The 20,606-nt window shown below is 39.8% G+C and overlaps 1 protein-coding gene across 1 annotated transcript in view; it reads right to left on the bottom strand.

The window, feature by feature from the left end:
• Positions 1–20,606, bottom strand: part of GMDS (GDP-mannose 4,6-dehydratase) — a 646,070-nt gene that overhangs the window by 95,204 nt on the left and 530,260 nt on the right. Inside the window, exon 9 of the mRNA XM_046640490.1 lies at positions 4,489–4,585. Coding sequence (XP_046496446.1) covers positions 4,489–4,585 — 97 coding nt within the window. The remainder of the gene's footprint in view (positions 1–4,488; positions 4,586–20,606) is intronic.

The following is a 20,606-nucleotide window of genomic DNA, read 5'->3' as shown; positions in this document are numbered from 1 at the left end:
CCTTACTGGTATTTATACAAGTCCTCTGATGACAGGTCAGATTCCTGAGGTCTGGAAAGTGTTACACAGCATTATTCTAAACAGGGCTACAAGATAGAACAAGCAATTATGGCCCATTTAACCTAACATCATTTACAGAAAAATATTAGGAAAAGTTTGTGGAGGGGACAACTCGACAAGCATGCGGTAATTTGATTAGAAACAGGCCACATGTTTTTACTGAAGGAAGGTGTTGTTTTAACTAGCTTATGGGACTTCTTTAAAGTTATTGCTTTCTCAATTCTAGAATTTAACTCATGATTTTTTCTAAGATCTGTAAGAACAGGAATAAACATAAAGTATCTAAGTAAATAAAACAACCGATCACAATTGAGGACGTTAGAAATACAATGGCAAGAAAAGTGAATGTAAAGAAAAATAATGCAGCAGGAAAAAATTAGTTCACATCACCGAGCAGAGTTTAAGTCAAGATATTCTTCATGAAAAATACGTGATTTCAATTTTGTTCTGTAAATGCATTCTCCATGCCATTTCCTAAAATGCTCTACAGAAAAGAAGAATTTTTTGTTTGTTTCACTGAAAAAAAAATCTTAGTTTTTTTTTTAAGTGGATTGAACATTTGGTGTGGTTAAAAATTTGGCACATTAAGATGAATACTTCATTAGTCTAACCTTTGTGAACTTTCTAAATTAAAAATTTTCAAACAAAAAGAAGACATCTTTGTGGTTATTTTTAATTAAGTAATAGGTCAACATCAATTTCCTCATATATACACAATATTTCCATACCACTGAATAGCTACTGAATCTTCAGAAAGAGGATCAGAAAGGATGAAAATCAAGATAAAACAAAAATAAAAAAATAAAAACATGTTAATGTTTGCTGGAAGCCTTGATTATATCTTATTAGCTGCTTTTTACTAGTTAATCTGTACAATTCACCAATGATGTCACCCTACTTTTCAAAAGGTACTAGATTTAAAATACTGATCTATACCTCTATATCTACAATCTCCACAAGGGAGAGGAATGCGTCTGTCTTGTTCCTACTGTATTCCCAGGGTCTACAGGGTTTGGTAAATATTTGGTGAAGGAATGAACAAATGCCAATAACGGCATCAATAGTGGGTATTCTACTGTGTGCCAGATACTATTCTAACAAGCATTTTGTATAATTGACTATTAATTCTCCGAGAATTTTTTGAAAGAAGATCTATCATTAATCTCATTTTTAAACATGCAGAAACAGAGGCACTGAGAAGTTAAGTAACTTGTCTAAGATCACACAGCTAGTAATTGGCAGCTTTTGAACTCTGGCAGTCTAGCTGTAGGGCTCACACTTAAGCACAATGCTACTTCTTCTCTGTGAATGAGTGCACGATGCAATGAATCTGTGTGTAAATGTACGCACATATAGAAAACTATATACAAGACAGGAGTTTCAAGAGGCACAGAACTCAAGTATTAATATCACCATCGCCAAATACTGGAATTCAGGGGTAATGGGAAATTTAAAGTCTAATTTCTAGAACCAAGTTTTCCATAGTAGCAAAACTCCTAAAAATTCAAAGGAAACCCAGAGGATTACAGGTAGAGAACCACAAAATGTCACTTTATTCAGTTCTAATTGGATGCCAGAGTCCTCGGCTTAGAACAAAAAATTTCTGTTGGTATAGAAGCAAAATTTAAAGTTTTTGTGGTGGCTAAAACAATGAGGATAAAAATGATGGGTGCGTGTGGAAGTATCTCCATAAGGAATCATTGGTGGCTTGTTTTGGGTTAGTGCTGGCCTGTGCCAGGAAAAGAGCCTTTCTTAAGACTAGCCTGTATCTTACTCAAAAAACAACATAAAGGTCTATTTCCCTTTAGCCTTGCTCTAGGATATTGGTGTTCTGAGAACTGATACATCTTTACTACTTTTTTTTCAAATTTCCTTTATTATTTTTTTTCCATCAGTCATTTTGGAACCATGTGACTCCAAGAAGACCTAGTTTATGCTTGTCTTCAGAGCGCCCCATGTGCTGACAATCTCAGAGGATACTTGACTAATGTGGGTCAGAAGACAAACTTTTATAGAATCTGAGGAAGAACGAAAGGAGCCTCAGGCACTTGCGAGATGGACTTAGACATGGAGAAGGTAAGGACACAGTTTAGACAGGGGGAATTCCGTGTCCACCCTGCACTGAGTGCTGACAAGCGTCAGAGAGGCTCGCGCTTTGCAGGACTCCTGCTACTACGGCCCCACACTTAAGCGAAAGCTCGTTACAAGTCAGTCTCCAGTTCTGGTCACCTTTCAACTGCAAGGATTCTACCACCCCTGAGGCAATTCAACATAAAGCTGTCAAGTCAATCCAAGTTTTGGGAAAACTCGTTGTTCTGAGGAATGAGGTTAAAAGTTTAGTCTCACTATACAAGAAAAGCTTGCCCAATAGGATACTAAGTTGAAGTGGAGTGAACAGAATTAATGCAGCCTAGAGGCTTAGAAAGATGAATTGCAGTTAAAAATCCAAAATCAAGCAGTAAAGGAAATCCAGGGCAAAAGCTAGATCAGTGAAAAAATAAAGCAAGCATATGAAATAAGACACCACTCTTATGTTCAAACAACTAGTCTAAATAGAGTTGCAGAACAGGTATGATGATGACATTTGAATGAACAAAAGAAATGAGGAGCGATGCAGTGTCACGGCAGGAAAGAGGGGTCGATAGGACTTCAAGAACCATCTTGTTAGTCCAAGGGTCTGCTTCCTGTTCAGCAAGTTCTTTTGTTCTGTGTCCTTATCAATCCCACACCTTGCCTAAATAAGAATGACAGACAAGCCATTCTTAATGACTTCCTAGCTTTTGAAACTATTTTGGTGTTGGAGAGAGAAAAAGCCACATTTAAGTTGTTATAAGGATTGAGGTTTCTGTTGGCTTAGTGATTTTTCCACTCTGAGATGACAATTTTTGTTAGTGAGCATAGAAACTAATTTGCCCATTTATGTGATCTGTGCAATGCTCCAGAAAAATGACACCCTTGTGGCACCTCTTTAGGACAGGGAAAAAAATGCCAGTGCTGCTAGGGGGGCTCCACAGACAGGCATTCCTTGCTGTGTCAGCAGGAGTGTGCTGGTATCTTCCTTCCCCAGAGACAGAGCACATCCTCTCCTTGGCACACCCACTCGCCATTAGCACAGGGAACCATTGTTCACTGTGTGTCAAAGACCCGGCCACACCCTGCGCCAGGACAATGCATTGACTAGCCTAGTCTCCAAGCACTGGTTATTTCCTTTTCTCTTTATTTCCTCCTGTGTGTGAGAGTACATGAAATGAAATTTTTTTCTTTTGTTTGAAACAAGACATTTTAAAGAGTGGTTACTGACGACATATTCACTTTCAATCCCTCTTCACTGGAGTTTTCCTAATCTCTGAAAGGTTATACAACAGATGGGAATTTGGTTCAAAACACAGGTAAAACAGGTTCAAAAGGATTCTATTTTCATAGTTAATGTATATTTCATTAGGTAACCACTACTTTTGAACATCACTCTCTGAAGATGCTACTTTCTACTATCTTTAAATATATTTAACATGTTGAGTTTTTGTCACCATAGCAAGGGTGGGCCACATTAAAGTGACAGTACCAAACTAGGAGTTTTTATAAATTTAGGAAAGGAGGATATTATGTTCTAACAATCTGTAGGTCATTTCTTAATACTGGAACGTCTGTATTTAGAAATTCATCCATTCACTCATCCATCTACCCATGAATCAATATTTATCAAGCACCTATTTTGTTATGATCTAAGATATTTAAAAAAAGTCCTTATCCTCAAAGAGTTCACAGTTTGATAAAGGGAGAAAGACATGTAAACAAATGAGTATAATAAATTATAATAGGAGTTATAATTATATATAGCATAAAATGTAGATACAAAGGAAGGAGTAGAAATTTCAGTGGTACTGGTATATGGGCCAGAAAAGGATTTATGGGCAGGCCAGCACTTGAGCTGAGTTTTAAAAAATGTACATGGAGGCTATTTATAGCTTAAGTTTGTGTGTGTGCACTTGAATGCATGTGAGTGAGTGCACGTGTGAGTGTGTGTGTGTGCGCGCACTGGGGAGGTAGGCAGCCCTCCAGTTCTTGAGATTCTGCAGGTCATGGAGGGCCTTTAAGTCAGGCATCCTGTAGGTATCAGGGATCAGCCATCAAAATAGGAGACTAACATAATGAAATGTGCCTTTGATAGGACTCTCCATTTCTGAAATCAATTATTTCCCTGGGTGTGTTTTATCCTTGTTTTTCTTTATAAAGCAATGGGTTCTGTGGTAAGAATAACAATTCAAATTCAATTCCCTGTACTCTGGTTTGGGAAACACCCAATAAAAGGATGCCAGAGAGCCCAATGGAGAGCTCTGGAGGTTGGCTGTGAGCATTCACTGATAGCATTTTCTCAGCCAGCCAGCCAGCCAAAAGTGGCCATGCACTGGGCAGCCAAGGAGACCTTACCACTTCAGTTGGTCGGTAGTATCTGAGATCCACAGTCACGTGAACTTTGCCAGTCTCTTTACATCTGCCCACTTCATTTTCATTCTTTCCTTCCCACCTGTAAAGAAGATAAACACTCAATCATCCTCTAATTGCTTGGGAGCTTTTGGCCATGCCCCAGTCCCTCAGGAGGTCTCAGCCTTCTCCCTGCTGGAGAATAGAAGCTCATTAATTACAAAACCGGGCTGATTTTTAATCATGTTATTAGGGCAACAGTGACTTTCAAAGCCTTTCCAAACGTTTTGACAGGGTAATTTTTTTTCCTCTTTCTTTTTAAGAAAATCATGAGTTCACAAGAGAGCCTTTAGAAATGAACAGATTAGCCAGAATAAGGAATTGTGCAACCTTCAGGGATCTCAAAGATGTTGTATTTGTTCAGATTATTCCTGATAAAGTCAATTACTACAAATTAATGAAAATCTCTGTCTCTCCCTTCTTTATTTTTTACAATTTTTGTAGTGTTAGGGATATTTATTATAAATTCAATGCATTCCACTTTGGAATAAATTTCATACCCTTACTAAGCATTCATTTCATCCTTGTGTCATATATAAGTTCCAGTCAGCAGTGGGCCTCATTAATAAATCCCAGATGATTAACCTCCAAAAAGTGCACAACTAATTGGTTCACTTCCTGCTAAGAGAGGGTATATTAACATCTCTCTCCCTCCACTGATTCAGCTACGAGGTTTCTGAGCTCAAGTTTTTCTTCCTTAAATACCTACTGTTGACAACAGTTAAGAATGCCAGTAACGGCCCTTCAAGTCTACACTGTGCACTGTGTGGGCTGTGCTCATAAACTTCAAGACCAGATTCTCATTGGAATTTCATTTTGTGTTCTCATTTTTTAAAATTTATATATATATTTTTAAATTGAGATTCATAATAGTTTACATCATTGTGAAATTTCAGTTGTACATTATTTCTTGTCCGTCACCACATAAGTGCTCCCCTTCACCCCTTGTGCCCACACCCACCTCCCGGTGTTCTCATTTTTTGAAAAATGAAGCCACTGGCTTAGTATTGACCTCTGGATTTCTATAATCTAATAGAAATGGACAACAGAAAATACTATATAATTTGAATTATTTTTACAAATGAAACTTTTTGGCAAAGAAAAGAAAGAAATTACAAAGTAATGTTTGATTTCAATGCTTAACCTCAGAACTAGTTTCCTTTATCAGCTGGAGACAAACCCTATGACAAAAGGATAATTCTGTGTGCCCCTTGGCTCAGAGTCACAGTGGGGATCAAAGGAAAGAATAGAGCATTAAATTACTTGACGATGTAATTCACAGGTGCCATTGAAGAGGAACGTTAAATGTTGATCATGGTTATATTTTGGACATAGATTGGGTATTAGAAACATAAACTGGCCTCACAAGCTTTATTTCTGATCAATCATCCAAATGTTCTATCCTCAATTCATTTTTTTAAAAACTAATTTTTATTGAAGTATAGTTGATATACAACATTAGTTTTAGGTGTACAACATAATGATTCAATATTTGCATACACTGCAAAATGACCACCCAATAAGCCTGGTCAAAATAAATAGTTACAGAATTTCTTTCTTGTGATGAGAACCTTCAAGATTTGCTCTCAGCAATTTTCAAATATGCAATACAGTATTAATTCACTTTTTGATAGCACAGGGATAATATTCCATTGTTGGAGGAATAATCAGTTTATAAGTATGCTGAATTGTCCTCAAGGCAAATATAGAAAATGTCCCACAACACAGAGAGAATTATAGCATTAATATGTTGAACAATACAAAACTGTATAACTGGCACTTTTCTATGACTTTTATATTAACTAATTGACTCCAAAAGGAGTGTTTGGTAATTTACTCATTTGGTTTAATTTCTTACTGTTGAGTACACTGATTTGGGAGGATCAGAGCTAAGGTCTTGAAAAAAATCCACCTAGTATGTGGATGCTTTAGAGTATGCAGGCTGAAAATGCTGCAAAATGAGAAAAATGGAAGTGATGATGAACCCTGCACATCTCTTATGGATAAAGACCAAGTCTTGGCTAGTATCCACAGTGAGAGAGAATAATTGGTAGAACAATGATTTTTAAAAATTACCTATCTAATTCTAAAGTTAATTGTTTAAGTGGAACCTTTTCTTTGGTTAGGTTTTCAGTATAAAAGATATTTGTATCTCATAAGTATGTTTTTTTTTAATTGAGTTCATAATAGTTTACATCACTGTGAAATTTCAGTTGTACATTATTTCTTGTCCGTCACCACATAAGTGCTCCTTTTCACCCCTTCTGCTCATCTCCCATCCCCCTTCCCCTGGTAACCACTGAACTGTTTTCTTTGTCCATACGTTTGCTCATATTCCACACATGAGTGAAATCATATGGTGTTTGTCTTTCTCAGTCTGGCTTATTTCGCTTAGCATAATTCCCTCCAGATTCATCCATGTTGTTGCAAATGGGATGAATTTATCTTTTTTTCTGGCTGAGTAGTATTCCATTGTATATATGTACCACATCTTCTTCATCCAATCATTAGCCAACGGGCACTTGGATTGTTTTCATGTCTTGGCTATTGTGAATAGTGCTGCAATGAACATAGGGGTACATATCTTACTTTGGATTGTTGATTTCAAGTTGTTTGGGTAGATACCCAGTAGTGGGATAGCTGGGCCATATGTTATTTCTATTTTTAGTTTTTTCAGGAATCTCCATACTGTTTTCCATAGTGAGTGCACCAGTTTGCATTCCCACCAGCAGTATATGAATGTTCCCTTTTCTCCACATCCTCTCCAACATTCCTATTTTTTGTCTTGGTAATTATAGCCATTCTGACTGGTGTAAGGTGATACCTCATTGTAGTTTTGATTTGCATTTCCCTAATAGTGATGTTGAGCATCTTTTCATATGTCTGTTGGCCATCTGTATATCCCCCTTGGAAAAATGTCTGTTCATGCCCTCTGCCCATTTACTGATCAGGTTGTTTTGTTGTTGTTGTTGTTGAGTTGTGCGAGTTCTTTAGATACTTTGGAGATCACCCCCTTGTCTGATAAATGATTCACAAATATTTTCTCCCAGTTGGTGGTTTGTCTTTGTATTTTGTTCATGGTTTCCTTTGCTTTGCAGAAGCTTTTTGGTCTGATGTAGTACCATTTGTTAACTTCTTCTTTTGTTTCTCTTACCCAAGTAAACATGGTATTCGAAAAGATGTGGCTAAGACCAATGTCGAAGAGTGTACTGCCTATATTTTCTTCTAGGATTTTTACAGTTCATTTCTTACATTCAAATCTTTAATTCATTTAGAGTTAATTTTTGTGTTTGCTGCAAGATTATGGTCTAGTTTCATTCTTTTGCATGTGGCTGTCCAGTTTTCCCAACACCATTATTGAAGAGACTTTCCTTTTTCCATTGTATGTTCTTGGCTCCTTTGTCAAAGATTAACTGTCCATAGACGTATGGTTTTATTTCTGGGCTTTCAATACTGATCCATTGATCTGTTTGTGTGTTTTTGTGCCAGTACCATGCTATTTTGATTACTATAGCTTTGTAGTATGTTTTGAAGTCAGGGATTGTGATGCCTCCAGCTTTGTTTTTTTCCCTCAGGATTGCTTTGGCTATTCAGGGTCTTTTGTTGTTCCATATAAATTTTTAGATTCTTTGTTCTATTTCTGTGAAGAACGTCATTGGGATTTTGTTGAGATTGCATTGACTCTGTAGATTGCTTTAGGTAGTATGGACATTTTAACTATGTTTATTCTTCTGACCCATGAACATGGAATATCTTTCCATTTCTTTATGTCTTCTTCAATTTCTTTCAATAGTGTCTTACAGTTTTCAGTGTACAGGTCTTTCACTTCTTTGGTTAAGTTTATTTCTAGGTATTTTATTCTTTTTGCTGTGATTGTAAATGGGATTGTAGACTTGATTTCTTTTTCTGCTAGTTCATTGTTAGTTTATAGGAATGCAACTGATTTTTTAAAATTAATTTTGTGCCCTGAAACTTTGCTATAGTTGTTGACTATTTCTAATGTTTTCTGGTGGATTCTTTAGGGTTTTCTATATATAAGATCATGTCATCTGCAAACAGCAAGAGTTTCACTTCTTCATTGCCTATTTGGATTCCTTTTATTTCTTTTTCCTGCCGAATTGCTCTGGCCAAAACCTCCAGTACCGTGTTGAATAAGAGTGGTGAGAGTGGGCACCCTTATCTTGTTCTTGTTCTGAGGGATGGCTTTCAGTTTTTCACCATTAAATATGATGTTGGCTGTGGGTTTGTCATATATGGACTTTATTATGTTGAGATACATTCCTTCAATACCCATTTTATTGAGAGTTTTTATCATAAACGGCTGTTGGATCTTGTCAAATGCTTTCTCTGCATCTAATGAGATGATCATATGATTCTTATGCCTCATTTTGTTAATGTGGTGTATCACATTGATTGATCTGTGGATGTTGAATCATCCCTGTGTCCCTGGAATGAATCCCACTTGATTGTGGTGTATGATTCTTTTAATGTATTGGTGTATTTGGTTTGCCAATATTTTATTGAGGATTTTGCATCTAAGTTCATCAGTGATATTGGCCTGTAGTTTTCCTTCTTCGTGTTGTCCTTGTCTGGTTCTGGTATCAGGGTAATGTTGGCCTCATAGAACGTGTTAGGAAGTGTTCCATCTTCAGTTTTTCTAAATAGTTTGAGATGGATAGGCACTAAATTTTCTTTGAATGTTTGATAGAACTCTCCAAAGAAGCCATCTAGTCCTGGACTTTTGTTTTTTGGGAGGTTTTTGATCACTGTTTCAATATCTGTGCTTGTGATTGGTCTGTTCAGATTCTCTATTTCTTCTTGATTCAGTTTGGGGAGGTTGTAAGAGTCTACGAATTCATCCATTTCTTCTAGGTTATTGAATTTGTGGCATATAGTTTTTCATATTATTCTGTTATAATTCTTTGTATTTCTGCAGTATCTGTTGTAATTTCTCTTCTTTCATTTCTAATTTTATTTATTTGAGCCTTCTCTCTTTTTTTCTTGGTGAGTCTGGCTAAGGCTTTGTCAATTTTGTTTATCTGTTCAGAGAATCAGCTTATAGTTTCATTAATCCTTTCTATTGTTTTCTAAGTCTCTATTTCATTTATTTCTGCTCTGATTTTTATTATTTCCCTCCTTCTGCTGACTTTGGGCTTTTTTCTTCTTTTTCTAGCTCTGTTAGGTGCATTTTAAGATTACTTATTTGAGATTTTTCTTGCTTGTTGAGGTGTGCCTGTATTGCTATGAATTTCCCTTTTATGATAGTCATAAACATGTTTTAATTTTATTTTTTGTTCACATTTTATACTCAGAAAGAGAACCAAGTTCAGCATATATCTTCCTGACAGTATCTCCAACTAAGCCAAAAGGGTTAACAAAAACACTGTCCATGATTTTGCTGTTTTTTCGAATTGTAGCTAGATATGTGATCCATTACTGGTCATGCTGACTTACGTACACACATACAAACAGCACTGTCCTTCATATTCAAATGGTACCAACTTGAGAACTGGTGATTTAAATTTTCTGTTTAGAATTAATTATTTTTTGAAACCACACATGACCACACACACAGATTTAAGTTGATAGAGCCCTGAGAAAGACTTGGAGAGTTTTCCCTGGTTGGGGAGGGAGCATCTGGGACAGGAAAGGAACAATGAAAGCCAGTGGTGTCTTGCCTTAGACTAGGGGTTGGCAAACTGTTTCTGTAAAGAGCCAGAAAGCAAAGACTTTAGGTTTACAGATCACATGGAGTCTGTTACATATTCTTCCTTTTCTCTTTCTTCTCCTGCTTTCTCTTCCTCCACCTCCTCTTTCTCATCTTCATTATCATCATGTTTTTTTTTTTTTTTAAATTACCCTTTAAAACTATAAAATCAAACATGGAGGACAATAAAAAACAGGCCTCAGGTGGGGTTTGTCCTGTTGACCATAGGTTGCCCACTCCTGCTGTAGGGGGTGAGTTAATGGTATATCCTCACCTTCAACTAAAGGAAAGCATTTAATTCCTGTGGGCAACAACTGGTTGTATTGCTGGACCAGCTTGAATTTTCCTGTCTACTACTGATTCACTTTGATTGCTCTGTAGACATATGCTAACATTTGGGATTTGTAACAGTAGTTGAAATGGGAAAAGAATGAAAGACTTGAGTTTCCGCCACTTGGGCATCTGCGGGTATGAGCTTCCAGTAAACAGGCCTTCTTTGGCTCTGTCTGAATACTGTCTGCTGGGCTGCCATCTTGCAAATGCTGTCTACAGTCCAAATTGTCTCTAAGCCCATGGCATTGCCCCTACAATTAATATAGCTGCACTGGATGATCAACTGTAACCAGGAAATGGTTCAAAGTAGAACTGAGTCGGCAAAAACCACTTTCTAATTTGCACAAGGTCTGCATGAGGGCAGTAAGTAAAAGTTTCGGCCAAGGGCCAAAAAACATTCAGTTACAACAATACATGAAACACTTGTATTAACAAGTAAAAGGTAACAGCTAACTTGTCCTAACAAGTAATGTTATGACTCAAAGCAGAGCTGCAATGTTAATGAAATGACGACGGCTTGACAGCGAGTAGAGGATTCAGCTAATTAACAGGAATTGCTCCCCACCAATTTAGATCAACAGCTCACTGAGCAGGGATCCTGTATAACTCAATCTTTAGAATAAATTCTTGGCTCCTAATAGCAACAAAGAGCATTGAAGAATAACAGAATCAAGCAGCATAAGACAAGATGAGGTGCTATTAAAATCTACTCAACTAGGAATCCGTTTTTTTGTTGTTAGTGCCATCTAGTCTATTCCGACCCTGTGGACAGCAGAGTGGAACCCTGCCTGGTCTTTTTGTGCCATCCTCTCACCTTCCGGTGCTCTATCAGACAATGTTCTGCTGCTATTTCATGGCCAATTTTTTTGTGGCCAGGACCTTCTTCCTAGTCTGTCCTAGTCTGGAAGCTCTGCTGAAACCTATCTGCCATGGGTGACCTTGCTGGTATTTGAAATACTGGAGGCATAGCTTTCAGCATCATGGCAACATGCAGCCACCACAACATGACAATGACAGACAGGCGGTGTGGTTCCCTGACTGGGAAATGAACCAGGACCACATGGTGAGAGCGCTGGATTTTAACCACTAGACCACCAGGGCTGGCTAGGAATCCCCTTAAGAGACAACAACAGCAAAGTCAACTGTGTAAGTCCAGTTGAGGAGACTTTAGAGCTAAAGTAGGAGAGGTGTGATACACACTTGTAGCAACCTGAATATCACAAAAGCTTGTAGGAATTATTATTATCATCATTATTATTATTATTTTGAGGAAGATTGGCCCTGAGCTAACATCCGTGCCCATCTTCCTCTACTTTATATGTGGGATGCCTGCCACAGCATGGCTTGACAAGTGGTGTGCAGGTCTGCACCCGGGATCCGAACCAGCAAATCCCAGGCCGCTGAAGCAGAACATGCAAACTTAACTGCTGCACCACTGGGTCGGTTCCTTCAGGAATTATTTTAAGAAACACTATCTTAATAGGATACAGATATGGAAATAGGATGTTGCCAGCAGCTAAAATTTATTAGCAAATCATATAAAGCAGTCCTGGAAGAATTATTAGGTTCTGGATAAAGATGACGGTTTGCACACACTTTTGCTCCTTGCCTAGAACTCTTTCAAAAGAGGGCTAAAAGAACAGGAAAGAAGTGAGAGAAACCAAATTCTAGAAGCTGGAAAGCAGATGGGTGAGTATTAAAGGACTTACTTAGCAGAAGCTCTGGAAAACAGACTCCTAAGCCAGCAGTGGGGAAACTGAGAATGAACCCAATTTATACTTGTGGAAGCCCCCAAATGCTCAGCAAGTGAAGGCTGATGACAATTCTCCTTGAGAAGCAGTCTGATGCCCAATCCCCCTAAATTCCATATCACTTGGCAACTGCCTCACCCTCCCTGGAGAAGTTTGTAGAATTGAAGGTCACTGGACCCAGTGAAGAGTGGGGTGACCATGGGGGAAACAAGGAAAAATCAAGTGAAGTATAAATGCTGAATGCTGAGACCCCCCCCAGCTAGCCCCAGGGTGGGGAGGAGACTGGGGACTCTTCTGTTGGCATCAGAGATTCTGTAACTAAATGGTCCTACCAGCTCACACCAAAGCGACACAGTCAACAAGCTCAAAAACTCCCAATTAGCTGTCTAGGTCGCTACTTTTAAACATGTGAGGAAAATCACATATATGAAAACAGAAATCACAACAAACAAATAAAAAAACAGCAACTTGGAGGAAATACAACAAACAGGGAAGATAACTAAAAATGAAAACTAAACAAAAACTCACATATACCACCATTAATGTCTTCAGAGAGATAAGGAACAATATAAAAGAAATAAAAACAAGATACTATATAAAAAGACAATTTGAAAAAACATTGAGAAACTGAAAAAAAATTCAGATATTAAAAATTCAAGAGAAGATTTTAAAGATAAATTTGAGGAAATCTTCCAAAAAGTAGAGCGAACAGATGTAGCTATGAAAAACCAGAAGAAAGATAAGAAAATCAGAAGATGGCCTCAAGAAGTCAGTATAATAGGATTTCCTAAGAGACAGTACAGAAAAAAATCCAGGAGAGCAAATAATTATCTTAACACAAATCAAGAAAATCGATCAGAGCAGAAGAATGTGCATTTCCAGACTGAAAGGGCCCAACAGAGTGCCTCAGATAATGGATGGGACTAGACTACATCACAGGAAATTTCAGAAGACTGGGACAAAGAGAAGGTCTGACAGACTTCCAGAGAGAACACATGGGGACGAGGAGTCAGAATGGCTCTTAGCTTCCCACAACAACACTGCAAATTAAAAGGCAATGGAGCAATGCCTTCAAAATTCTGAGGAAAAATTATTTCCAACCTAGACATATTTATCAGCTATCTTTTTAATTTTGAGGACAGAATAAAGATATTTTCAGATACACCTGGTCAAAAAATATTTGCTTCCCATGCACCATTCTCAGGAAACTAATTAAGATTTTGCTTCACCAAACAAGAGTGTTTAAAAAGATGTTGGGAAATAGGCAATCCAACTCAGGAGAGTGGCTAACCATATGAGCGTGAAGGCAAATCACGTGACGCCAACCCTCTACCAGTCCAGATGGGATTAAGTCAGAAAGTTCTAGCAGGCGTGCGACAGGAAGACATGACTGATAGAATAACCATGGGCCTGAAAGCCTTCAAAGGTGATTTAGATAGCTGAGGCAAAGTCTGGGGTAACGTTAGTGATAAATACATAGAAAATGAAGCAAATGGAGAAAGCTGACAATCAGCTCTGTGGTGAACAAAGGACAATTGTACAGGAAAGAACAAGCAGTTGTGGTTTACTGGAATGAATACCACTGATCAGTCACGATAATGCAACACTGAATATTAAGCTAACCAAAAATTAAAATATAACAATAGAGTATTAGCAGGGCCGGCCCGTGGCTGAGTGGTTAAGTTCGCGCTCGGCTTCAGCGGCCCAGGGTTTTGCCGTTTTGGATCCTCGGCACGGACATGGCGCCAGTCATCAGGCCACGCTGAGGCGGCGTCCCACATGCCACAATCAGAGGCACTCACAACTAGAATATACAACTATGTACTGGGGGACTTTGAGGAGGAAAAAAAAAAGACGACTGGCAACAGATGTTACCTCAGGTGCCAATCTTTAAAAAAAAAAATAGAGTATTAAGGGAACGGAGGGATGGGGAAAGAGGAGGAAAAGAGAACAAAACCCTTGTTTTGAATAAGAGGAGGCCAACAGATAATGCCTAGAAGGGAAAAAAGTCTAGAACTAGCAATAAAAACCTGTTCTTTCTAAACAGGGAGAATAATCAGGTAGGAGAGTCTAACAGAGTACAGTAAGATTTCCAGAAAGAGAGAGCAGAAAAACATAGAGTAGAGCAAATACTTATCTTGAGATAAATCAAGATAAGTAACCAGAGCAGAAGAGCATACATTTCTAGACGGACAGGGCCCACAGAATGGCCCCAAGAGCAGATAGGACCAGCTTGGAAAATGGGGAGGAGGAGGTTGAGGGGGGGATTACTGGGGTTTGTGACAATTCCTGCTAGATGATTAGAGTTTAAATTATGTGCTGGAGGAGCTGGGGGAAAAAAGAAACAAATAATGAAAGAAAAAAGCATTACAAACACGAACTTTACAAATAGTAGAGTCTGGCCAAGGGCTTCCCCAGCAACTCCCTCTCCACTGCCCGCAGAGGGCTCCGCCCTGACCCACCCAGGGCTCCGTCCCAGGGTTTCTGCCCTGCCCATCTCCCCTGAGAACTCAGCACTTCCGTTACATCTCCTCCTCCCACCCTGCCTTCTGGACAACCGGAGGAGCTGATGTTTTTGGAACCATCAACTTCCAGCTCCCATCTCTTCCACAAAGGAAACCACCCACAGGGCGGGTAGATCAAGTCTGCAGAAACTGAGGAGGAGCTGTCTGGGAAGAGGCAGGCAAATTGTAGAGTGCTTGACCTCAGAAACTGAGGGAAGAGGCATGTTTGCCAAGAGAGGGAGGTGGTGTCACCAATGCCAGATGCCGGGGAGATGTCAAGAAGGATTCAAGAACTGAAACAGGTCCGCTGTGGTTAGTGCCTTGCAGGTCCCTGGGGATGTTGGAAAGAGCTGCTTTGAAGGAGTGATGGGGCAGAAAGCAGAATGGGGTGAGCTGAAGAAGAAGGGGAGACAGTGAGAAGAGGCGACTCTCTGGTGCCTTTTGGCAGAGCAGGGCAAAGAGAAGAAGGGCAGTGTCTGGAGGGGATGAGTGTTTGAGGGGGTACATTTTCCAAAGATGGGAGGATTTGAGAATGTCAAGACGTTTGATGAGAAGGAGCTGTAAAGGAGGGCTGCAGGCAGAGGAAGGAGGGATAATTGATAGTTTCTTGAGAAAGCAGGAGGGCTGAAGTCAAGGGCCAGGAGGAGGGACTGTTTCCAGACAGGAGTGACCTGCTAGTGGAACAGGAGAGAAGAGGACAGGGTAAATTTTTATGTTTAGGGGATTTTTTTTTTCTTTTGAGGAAGATTGGCCCTGAGCTAACATCCTCTGCCAATCCTCCTCTTTTTGCTGAGAAAGGCTGGCCCTGAGCTGACATTTGTGCCCATCTTCCCCTATTTTATATGTAGGACGCCTGCCACAGGATGGCTTGATAAGCGGTGCTAGGTCCGTGCCTGGAATCCGAACCAGTGAACCCTGGGCCACCAAAGCAGAGTGTGTGGAACTTAACCGCTATGTCACTGGGTTGGCCCCTGGGCGATTGCTGTTTTAGTCACAAAATCTACTCTAATTCCTAAAAGACAGCACTAGTGTAAAGGTTGTGCCATGTATATGTGAGAACTTAAGTTGTGTACACATCTTTCACATTGCTTTGTCTCCATCTATGCTCAGTCTTTTTCCATTTTATTTATATTAATAATGATAATTGTTATTAAATAAGGGTTCTAGCTGTTATATTGTAGTCAATGAATAGTCAACTACAACAAAAAAGATAAAATTGAATCTATTACACAGCTGTTCATGTAGAAGGCTGTTACTTGTCAGAGTAACAGCTTCTTTTATTCTGTGCTTTCCATCTCATGCACCCCTTGTAAACGTCAATTGATGAGTTCCCACACCAGGAGTCAGGTGGGTAGTACAACCTACAGTTTATACGTGGGGAAAAAGAAGCTTAGGGGGCTGAACAGTTTACAGACGCCCACACGGGGAGGGCTAGGATGACACCTCTATCTCACATGGCTGGAATGAGCAGAAGGGGCGTAATGCTCTCTTAAAAGCACACTACCACTTCAATGGGAAGTCCCGTTCCAAACAGCATTCTCAGTAAGAGCTGTTGATTGCTCAATATTTCCCTTGCTTTCTTCTTTTTATCAGTATCACTGAGAAACTATTAAGTAGAGAGGTTCTACTTTCAAATTGTCTTTTCTTATGCTTTATCTTTAGGAAATCAGATTGGTATGATTAACTCAGTGGAGAAAGCTTTGTATGGTCATGCCTGAGGGTGGCTCAAGAGATCAAACAAAAAAAAAACCAGAGATTACTCTCCTCAAGTGTAAAAGATGGCAGTGAAAGGAAGTTCAAATGCACAGCTAGCTTTTCCTTTTTTTTTTTTTTTTAAGATTTTATTTTTCCTTTTTCTCCCCAAACCTCCCGGTACACAGTTGTATATTTTTTTTAGTTGTGGGTCCCTCTAGTTGTGGCATGTGGGACGCCGCCTCAGCATGGCCTGATGAGCGGTGCCATGTCCGCGCCCAGGATCCAAACCGGCGAAACCCTGGGCCACTGAAGCAGAGCTGCGAACTTAACCACTCGGCCACAGGGCTGGCCTTGCACAGCTAGCTTTTAAATGAGACTCAGTGTTTCCATGCTATCTTCACAGGGATGCTAACTGTGTGCTATCCACCTGCTTTACTTTTATTTATTTTAACTCAGCTGGGGCATCCTGTCAACACCCCACAGAACATAGGTGGAGTTTTTCCTGCTTTAAGGAGTAAGCAAAATGTATGGCAGTCTCACTAAGGGGCCATGGTGAGAAGGTGGCAATTTAAGGACTAGTGCTCAAGTTGTATATGAGAGTCTCAGCCCTTGTTCAGGGCTTTCTGTCATCTGTACCTCTGCTATTTGCCCAACCTTATCTATCCATGTCCTTTCCTCCCACCTCCCACAAATCTTCACTGGGCACCTACTAAGTGCCAGGCACTAAGCTAAGCCCGGTGCTAAGGACAAAGGCATGAGCAAGCTGGACGTGGTCTCTGTCCTTAAGGGGCTTAGATTCGTGTCCACCACAAAATAGTGTATGAATGATGGTAGGAGGTAGACAGAATGCTGTTAGGGGACTGGGGAGGGCACCTGGCAAGACTCGGTTGGGGGTAGGGTGTTGGCCAGAGGGAGGATGTCTAAGGTCTCTAAAGACCTAGAGAATGAGTGGGAAGTGCCAGGAGAAGCAGAGGGAATAGCAGCTGTAGGTATTTCTTGATGTGCCCTAATGTGGTCAGGCTGGCCCAACCCAGTTTATCAGCTTGCCCATCGCCCGCATTCAATTTACTGACTCCTGCCTCCATGCCTTTCTCATGCCATTCCACCCACTTGGAATGCTTTCCCTCTTCTTAATTACCATCCGTATCTCCCACTTTGGCCAAGCACCTGTTTAAGTCTACCATCTACAGACATCACTCCAATCTTGATCATGGTGCTATTACTTCAGGACTGATATAATAAATTTGCGCAATACCGTCATCTATTTGTATATATTTATATATAATGTGTTCTTATTGTCACCCAATTAGAGCCTACACTTCTCAAGGGCAAGGAAATGTATTTTGATTCTCTTAGATGAGTCTGCCTTTGGGAGAAAAATGAAGTGGGCAGAAAGCACATTTATTGAGCATTGACTATGTCTGAGGTACTGTCTGGCTGTTTAATTAGGTAGCCTATAGAGGCAGCAGTTGTTCTGAGGATCTGATGGATCCTTGGGTAAAGAATGTAAATCGATCGGCTATCCAGCGAATTGCATCATCTGGATAGGAAATGGAATGAGGGTTGCTTCAGCCTCCAAGACACAGCATGACATCAGGGCTCAAATTAGACCCTATACATGCTAACAATTAAAAAACCCACTGCTTCAGTAAAGGTTCACCTCACTTTAGGCTGTTATATTTTGTTTTTTTAATGGGTTAAAACCCCAGTTATCTGAGAAGCTTATAAATATAAAAGATAGAAGGGCTTAGATTTCCAGAGAGAATGGGGAGAGGAGAAAGACAAAGAAGAAAGGAGGGAGGGAGGGATTCTCTGTTAATGGTAAGTGGAGGTTTATATAAAAAGTCCAGATCTCTTTATTTTGACTAAACGTTAGGCAGATAATTTTGAAGAGCTGGGTCTATTAAGAGTATCTACAGAAAGTTCTCACAGTACCTCCTCGCAGGAATAAGCTCTCTCTGCAGGCTTTCTCACAATGAGGGATTTTTCTAGCTCTAATGGCAGATTCTAAGATGACTGAAGGTGTTATATTTCTAACATTCAGTCTCACAGATTTCATTCAACTTGGTTAGAAAGTATGGACATCAAAGGAAGATGCAGCACGCCGTTAAGTGGAATTTAAAGCTCCTCGGAAGTTCAGAGGTAGCTGGTATGAAAACAGATGCAGCAACTCTCGTTCAGGGGAAGGGACACTGACTGCACTTATGCACATTTAAAGGTATGAACTCTCCCTAGAGGAAAAAACGCAGAGCCACAGTGATTTTCCTTCTCCTGACTTTCCTCCTAAATAGAATCCTTAGAAGTGTGTCATGGGAAAAGTCTGTCCATTAAAAATGACTGATTGGAAGGATATGTTTTTCCCGTAATGCAATCTAACACAGTCATAGGCTCAGCAAATTATTGAGGGCTACCTTACAGCAGACACACCAGCCACAGGGATACAGGATTCACCTCCTAAAACCTCCGTCCACTGGCCTTCCTCTTTCTATAGCCCCCTTCACGCTCATCCTCAAGGTCCAGGGCCAGAAATCCCACCCACCAGGAAACAGTTCCCATTTAGGGGAAGAATGTGCACGAGCACAAAACGGCTCGTATCTCAGCCAGGAGGACTTCAGAAATGAGTTTCTTATTAAACGTATAGTGATTTTTGCGCTGATGTAGAGACAGTACCACAGACTATGGTAAATACTTGCATTGGCTGAGACATCTTTCTCCCTCAGCAGCAGATAGTGGTTCTCGCACGGCTGCAGGCTGTTCTCACAACTTTCGTCTCAAAATTTACCATGATGAACGACAGAAAATTAGTGAAGACAAGTATTTGCCTGTTTGGTTTATGTTACTATCACTTTAATTGTAGAAGAAAAGTGCTTCCTTTTCACATTACTTAGTAATAGGTTGATAGGAAAGTGAAAAGCAAAACATAACACTAGAAACAACCCAACAGCGCGACCTCCTCCAAGTAAACCAACACCCTGGAATGTTCTCGGAAGAAAACACTTGTGGTCATAAGGGAGCCTTCTCAATACAAGGGTCCAAACGGGAATTTAACTGCCAAACATTACCTTACATTTTACCAAGACTGCGTGCGGTACTGATCTGCTCCCCTGAACATCTTCTACCAACACAAACTGAAACGAAGGGGCTATTTTCTAATAAAATTCAAAGAAAAAAATCACTCAAATGATGTCAAAGACTTCAAGAGCAAATATTTGTGCCACTTCTAAATATACAGATGGCAACACATTTTTCTAGCTTTTTCAGTGAAAATTGCAACAGATATCTCCAAAAACAGTAGTAGAGATGGGAAGTGCCAATAGATCTTAAAACAGCTAAAGTGAGAACGTTCCAGATATTGATTGGTCTGACATGAAATTCATGTAACATGAGGTTAAAGAGAAAGTCCAGAAGTTAAGAGAAAATATCTATAACCTTCCTTTAAGCACATAAATAACAGAAGGGAAAAATTATGAGTGAGCAGAAAGTGTTCTATCTTAATCGATGGCACTACCAATCAAGCTCTCTTTCACCTTCTAAATCCAATTGTTCACCAAATCCTGTTAATTCTAGGTCTTTCTTAGGTCAGTCCAGCCTCTCCATGTCCAGGCCCTTGTATATATTTAGGTCTTTATCATCCCTCCTTGGTAGCTTTCTGGAGTAGGAAGCATGGTGGCTTCTCTATAGCTGTCATTACTACGCGAGAATGAATCATGCTGAAGGGGTTCCTGTCACCTAAGTGGGGGTGACAAAGGGCACTCTTGAAAGGCCTTTCTAGAAGCTGGCTTTTGGATATCCACTTGGGCTCATTAGTAGGTATTACGGAGCACCTATTGCAGGCTGGCTGCTGTAGCACTGAGGACCTACTGGTGAATGAGACAGATGCCAATCCTATCTCATTTGTTTACAGGTACAGATCCCAAAGGACAGGAAGTGCTCAAGGAATCAAAAGTGCTAAAAGTTAAGGGGGAATTTGCTTCCCTCAACAGAGTTTAAGACCAAAATTGCACACAGTGAAAATTATCCTTGAAAGATTCTTCAAATTTTTTTTTTCATCAGCCTTGGGCTCTTGAACACTCA

The sequence above is a fragment of the Equus quagga genome, chromosome 15 (assembly GCF_021613505.1).
Source record: "Equus quagga isolate Etosha38 chromosome 15, UCLA_HA_Equagga_1.0, whole genome shotgun sequence".
NCBI lineage: Eukaryota > Metazoa > Chordata > Mammalia > Perissodactyla > Equidae > Equus > Equus quagga.
This window is presented reverse-complemented; position numbering and strand designations above follow the sequence as displayed.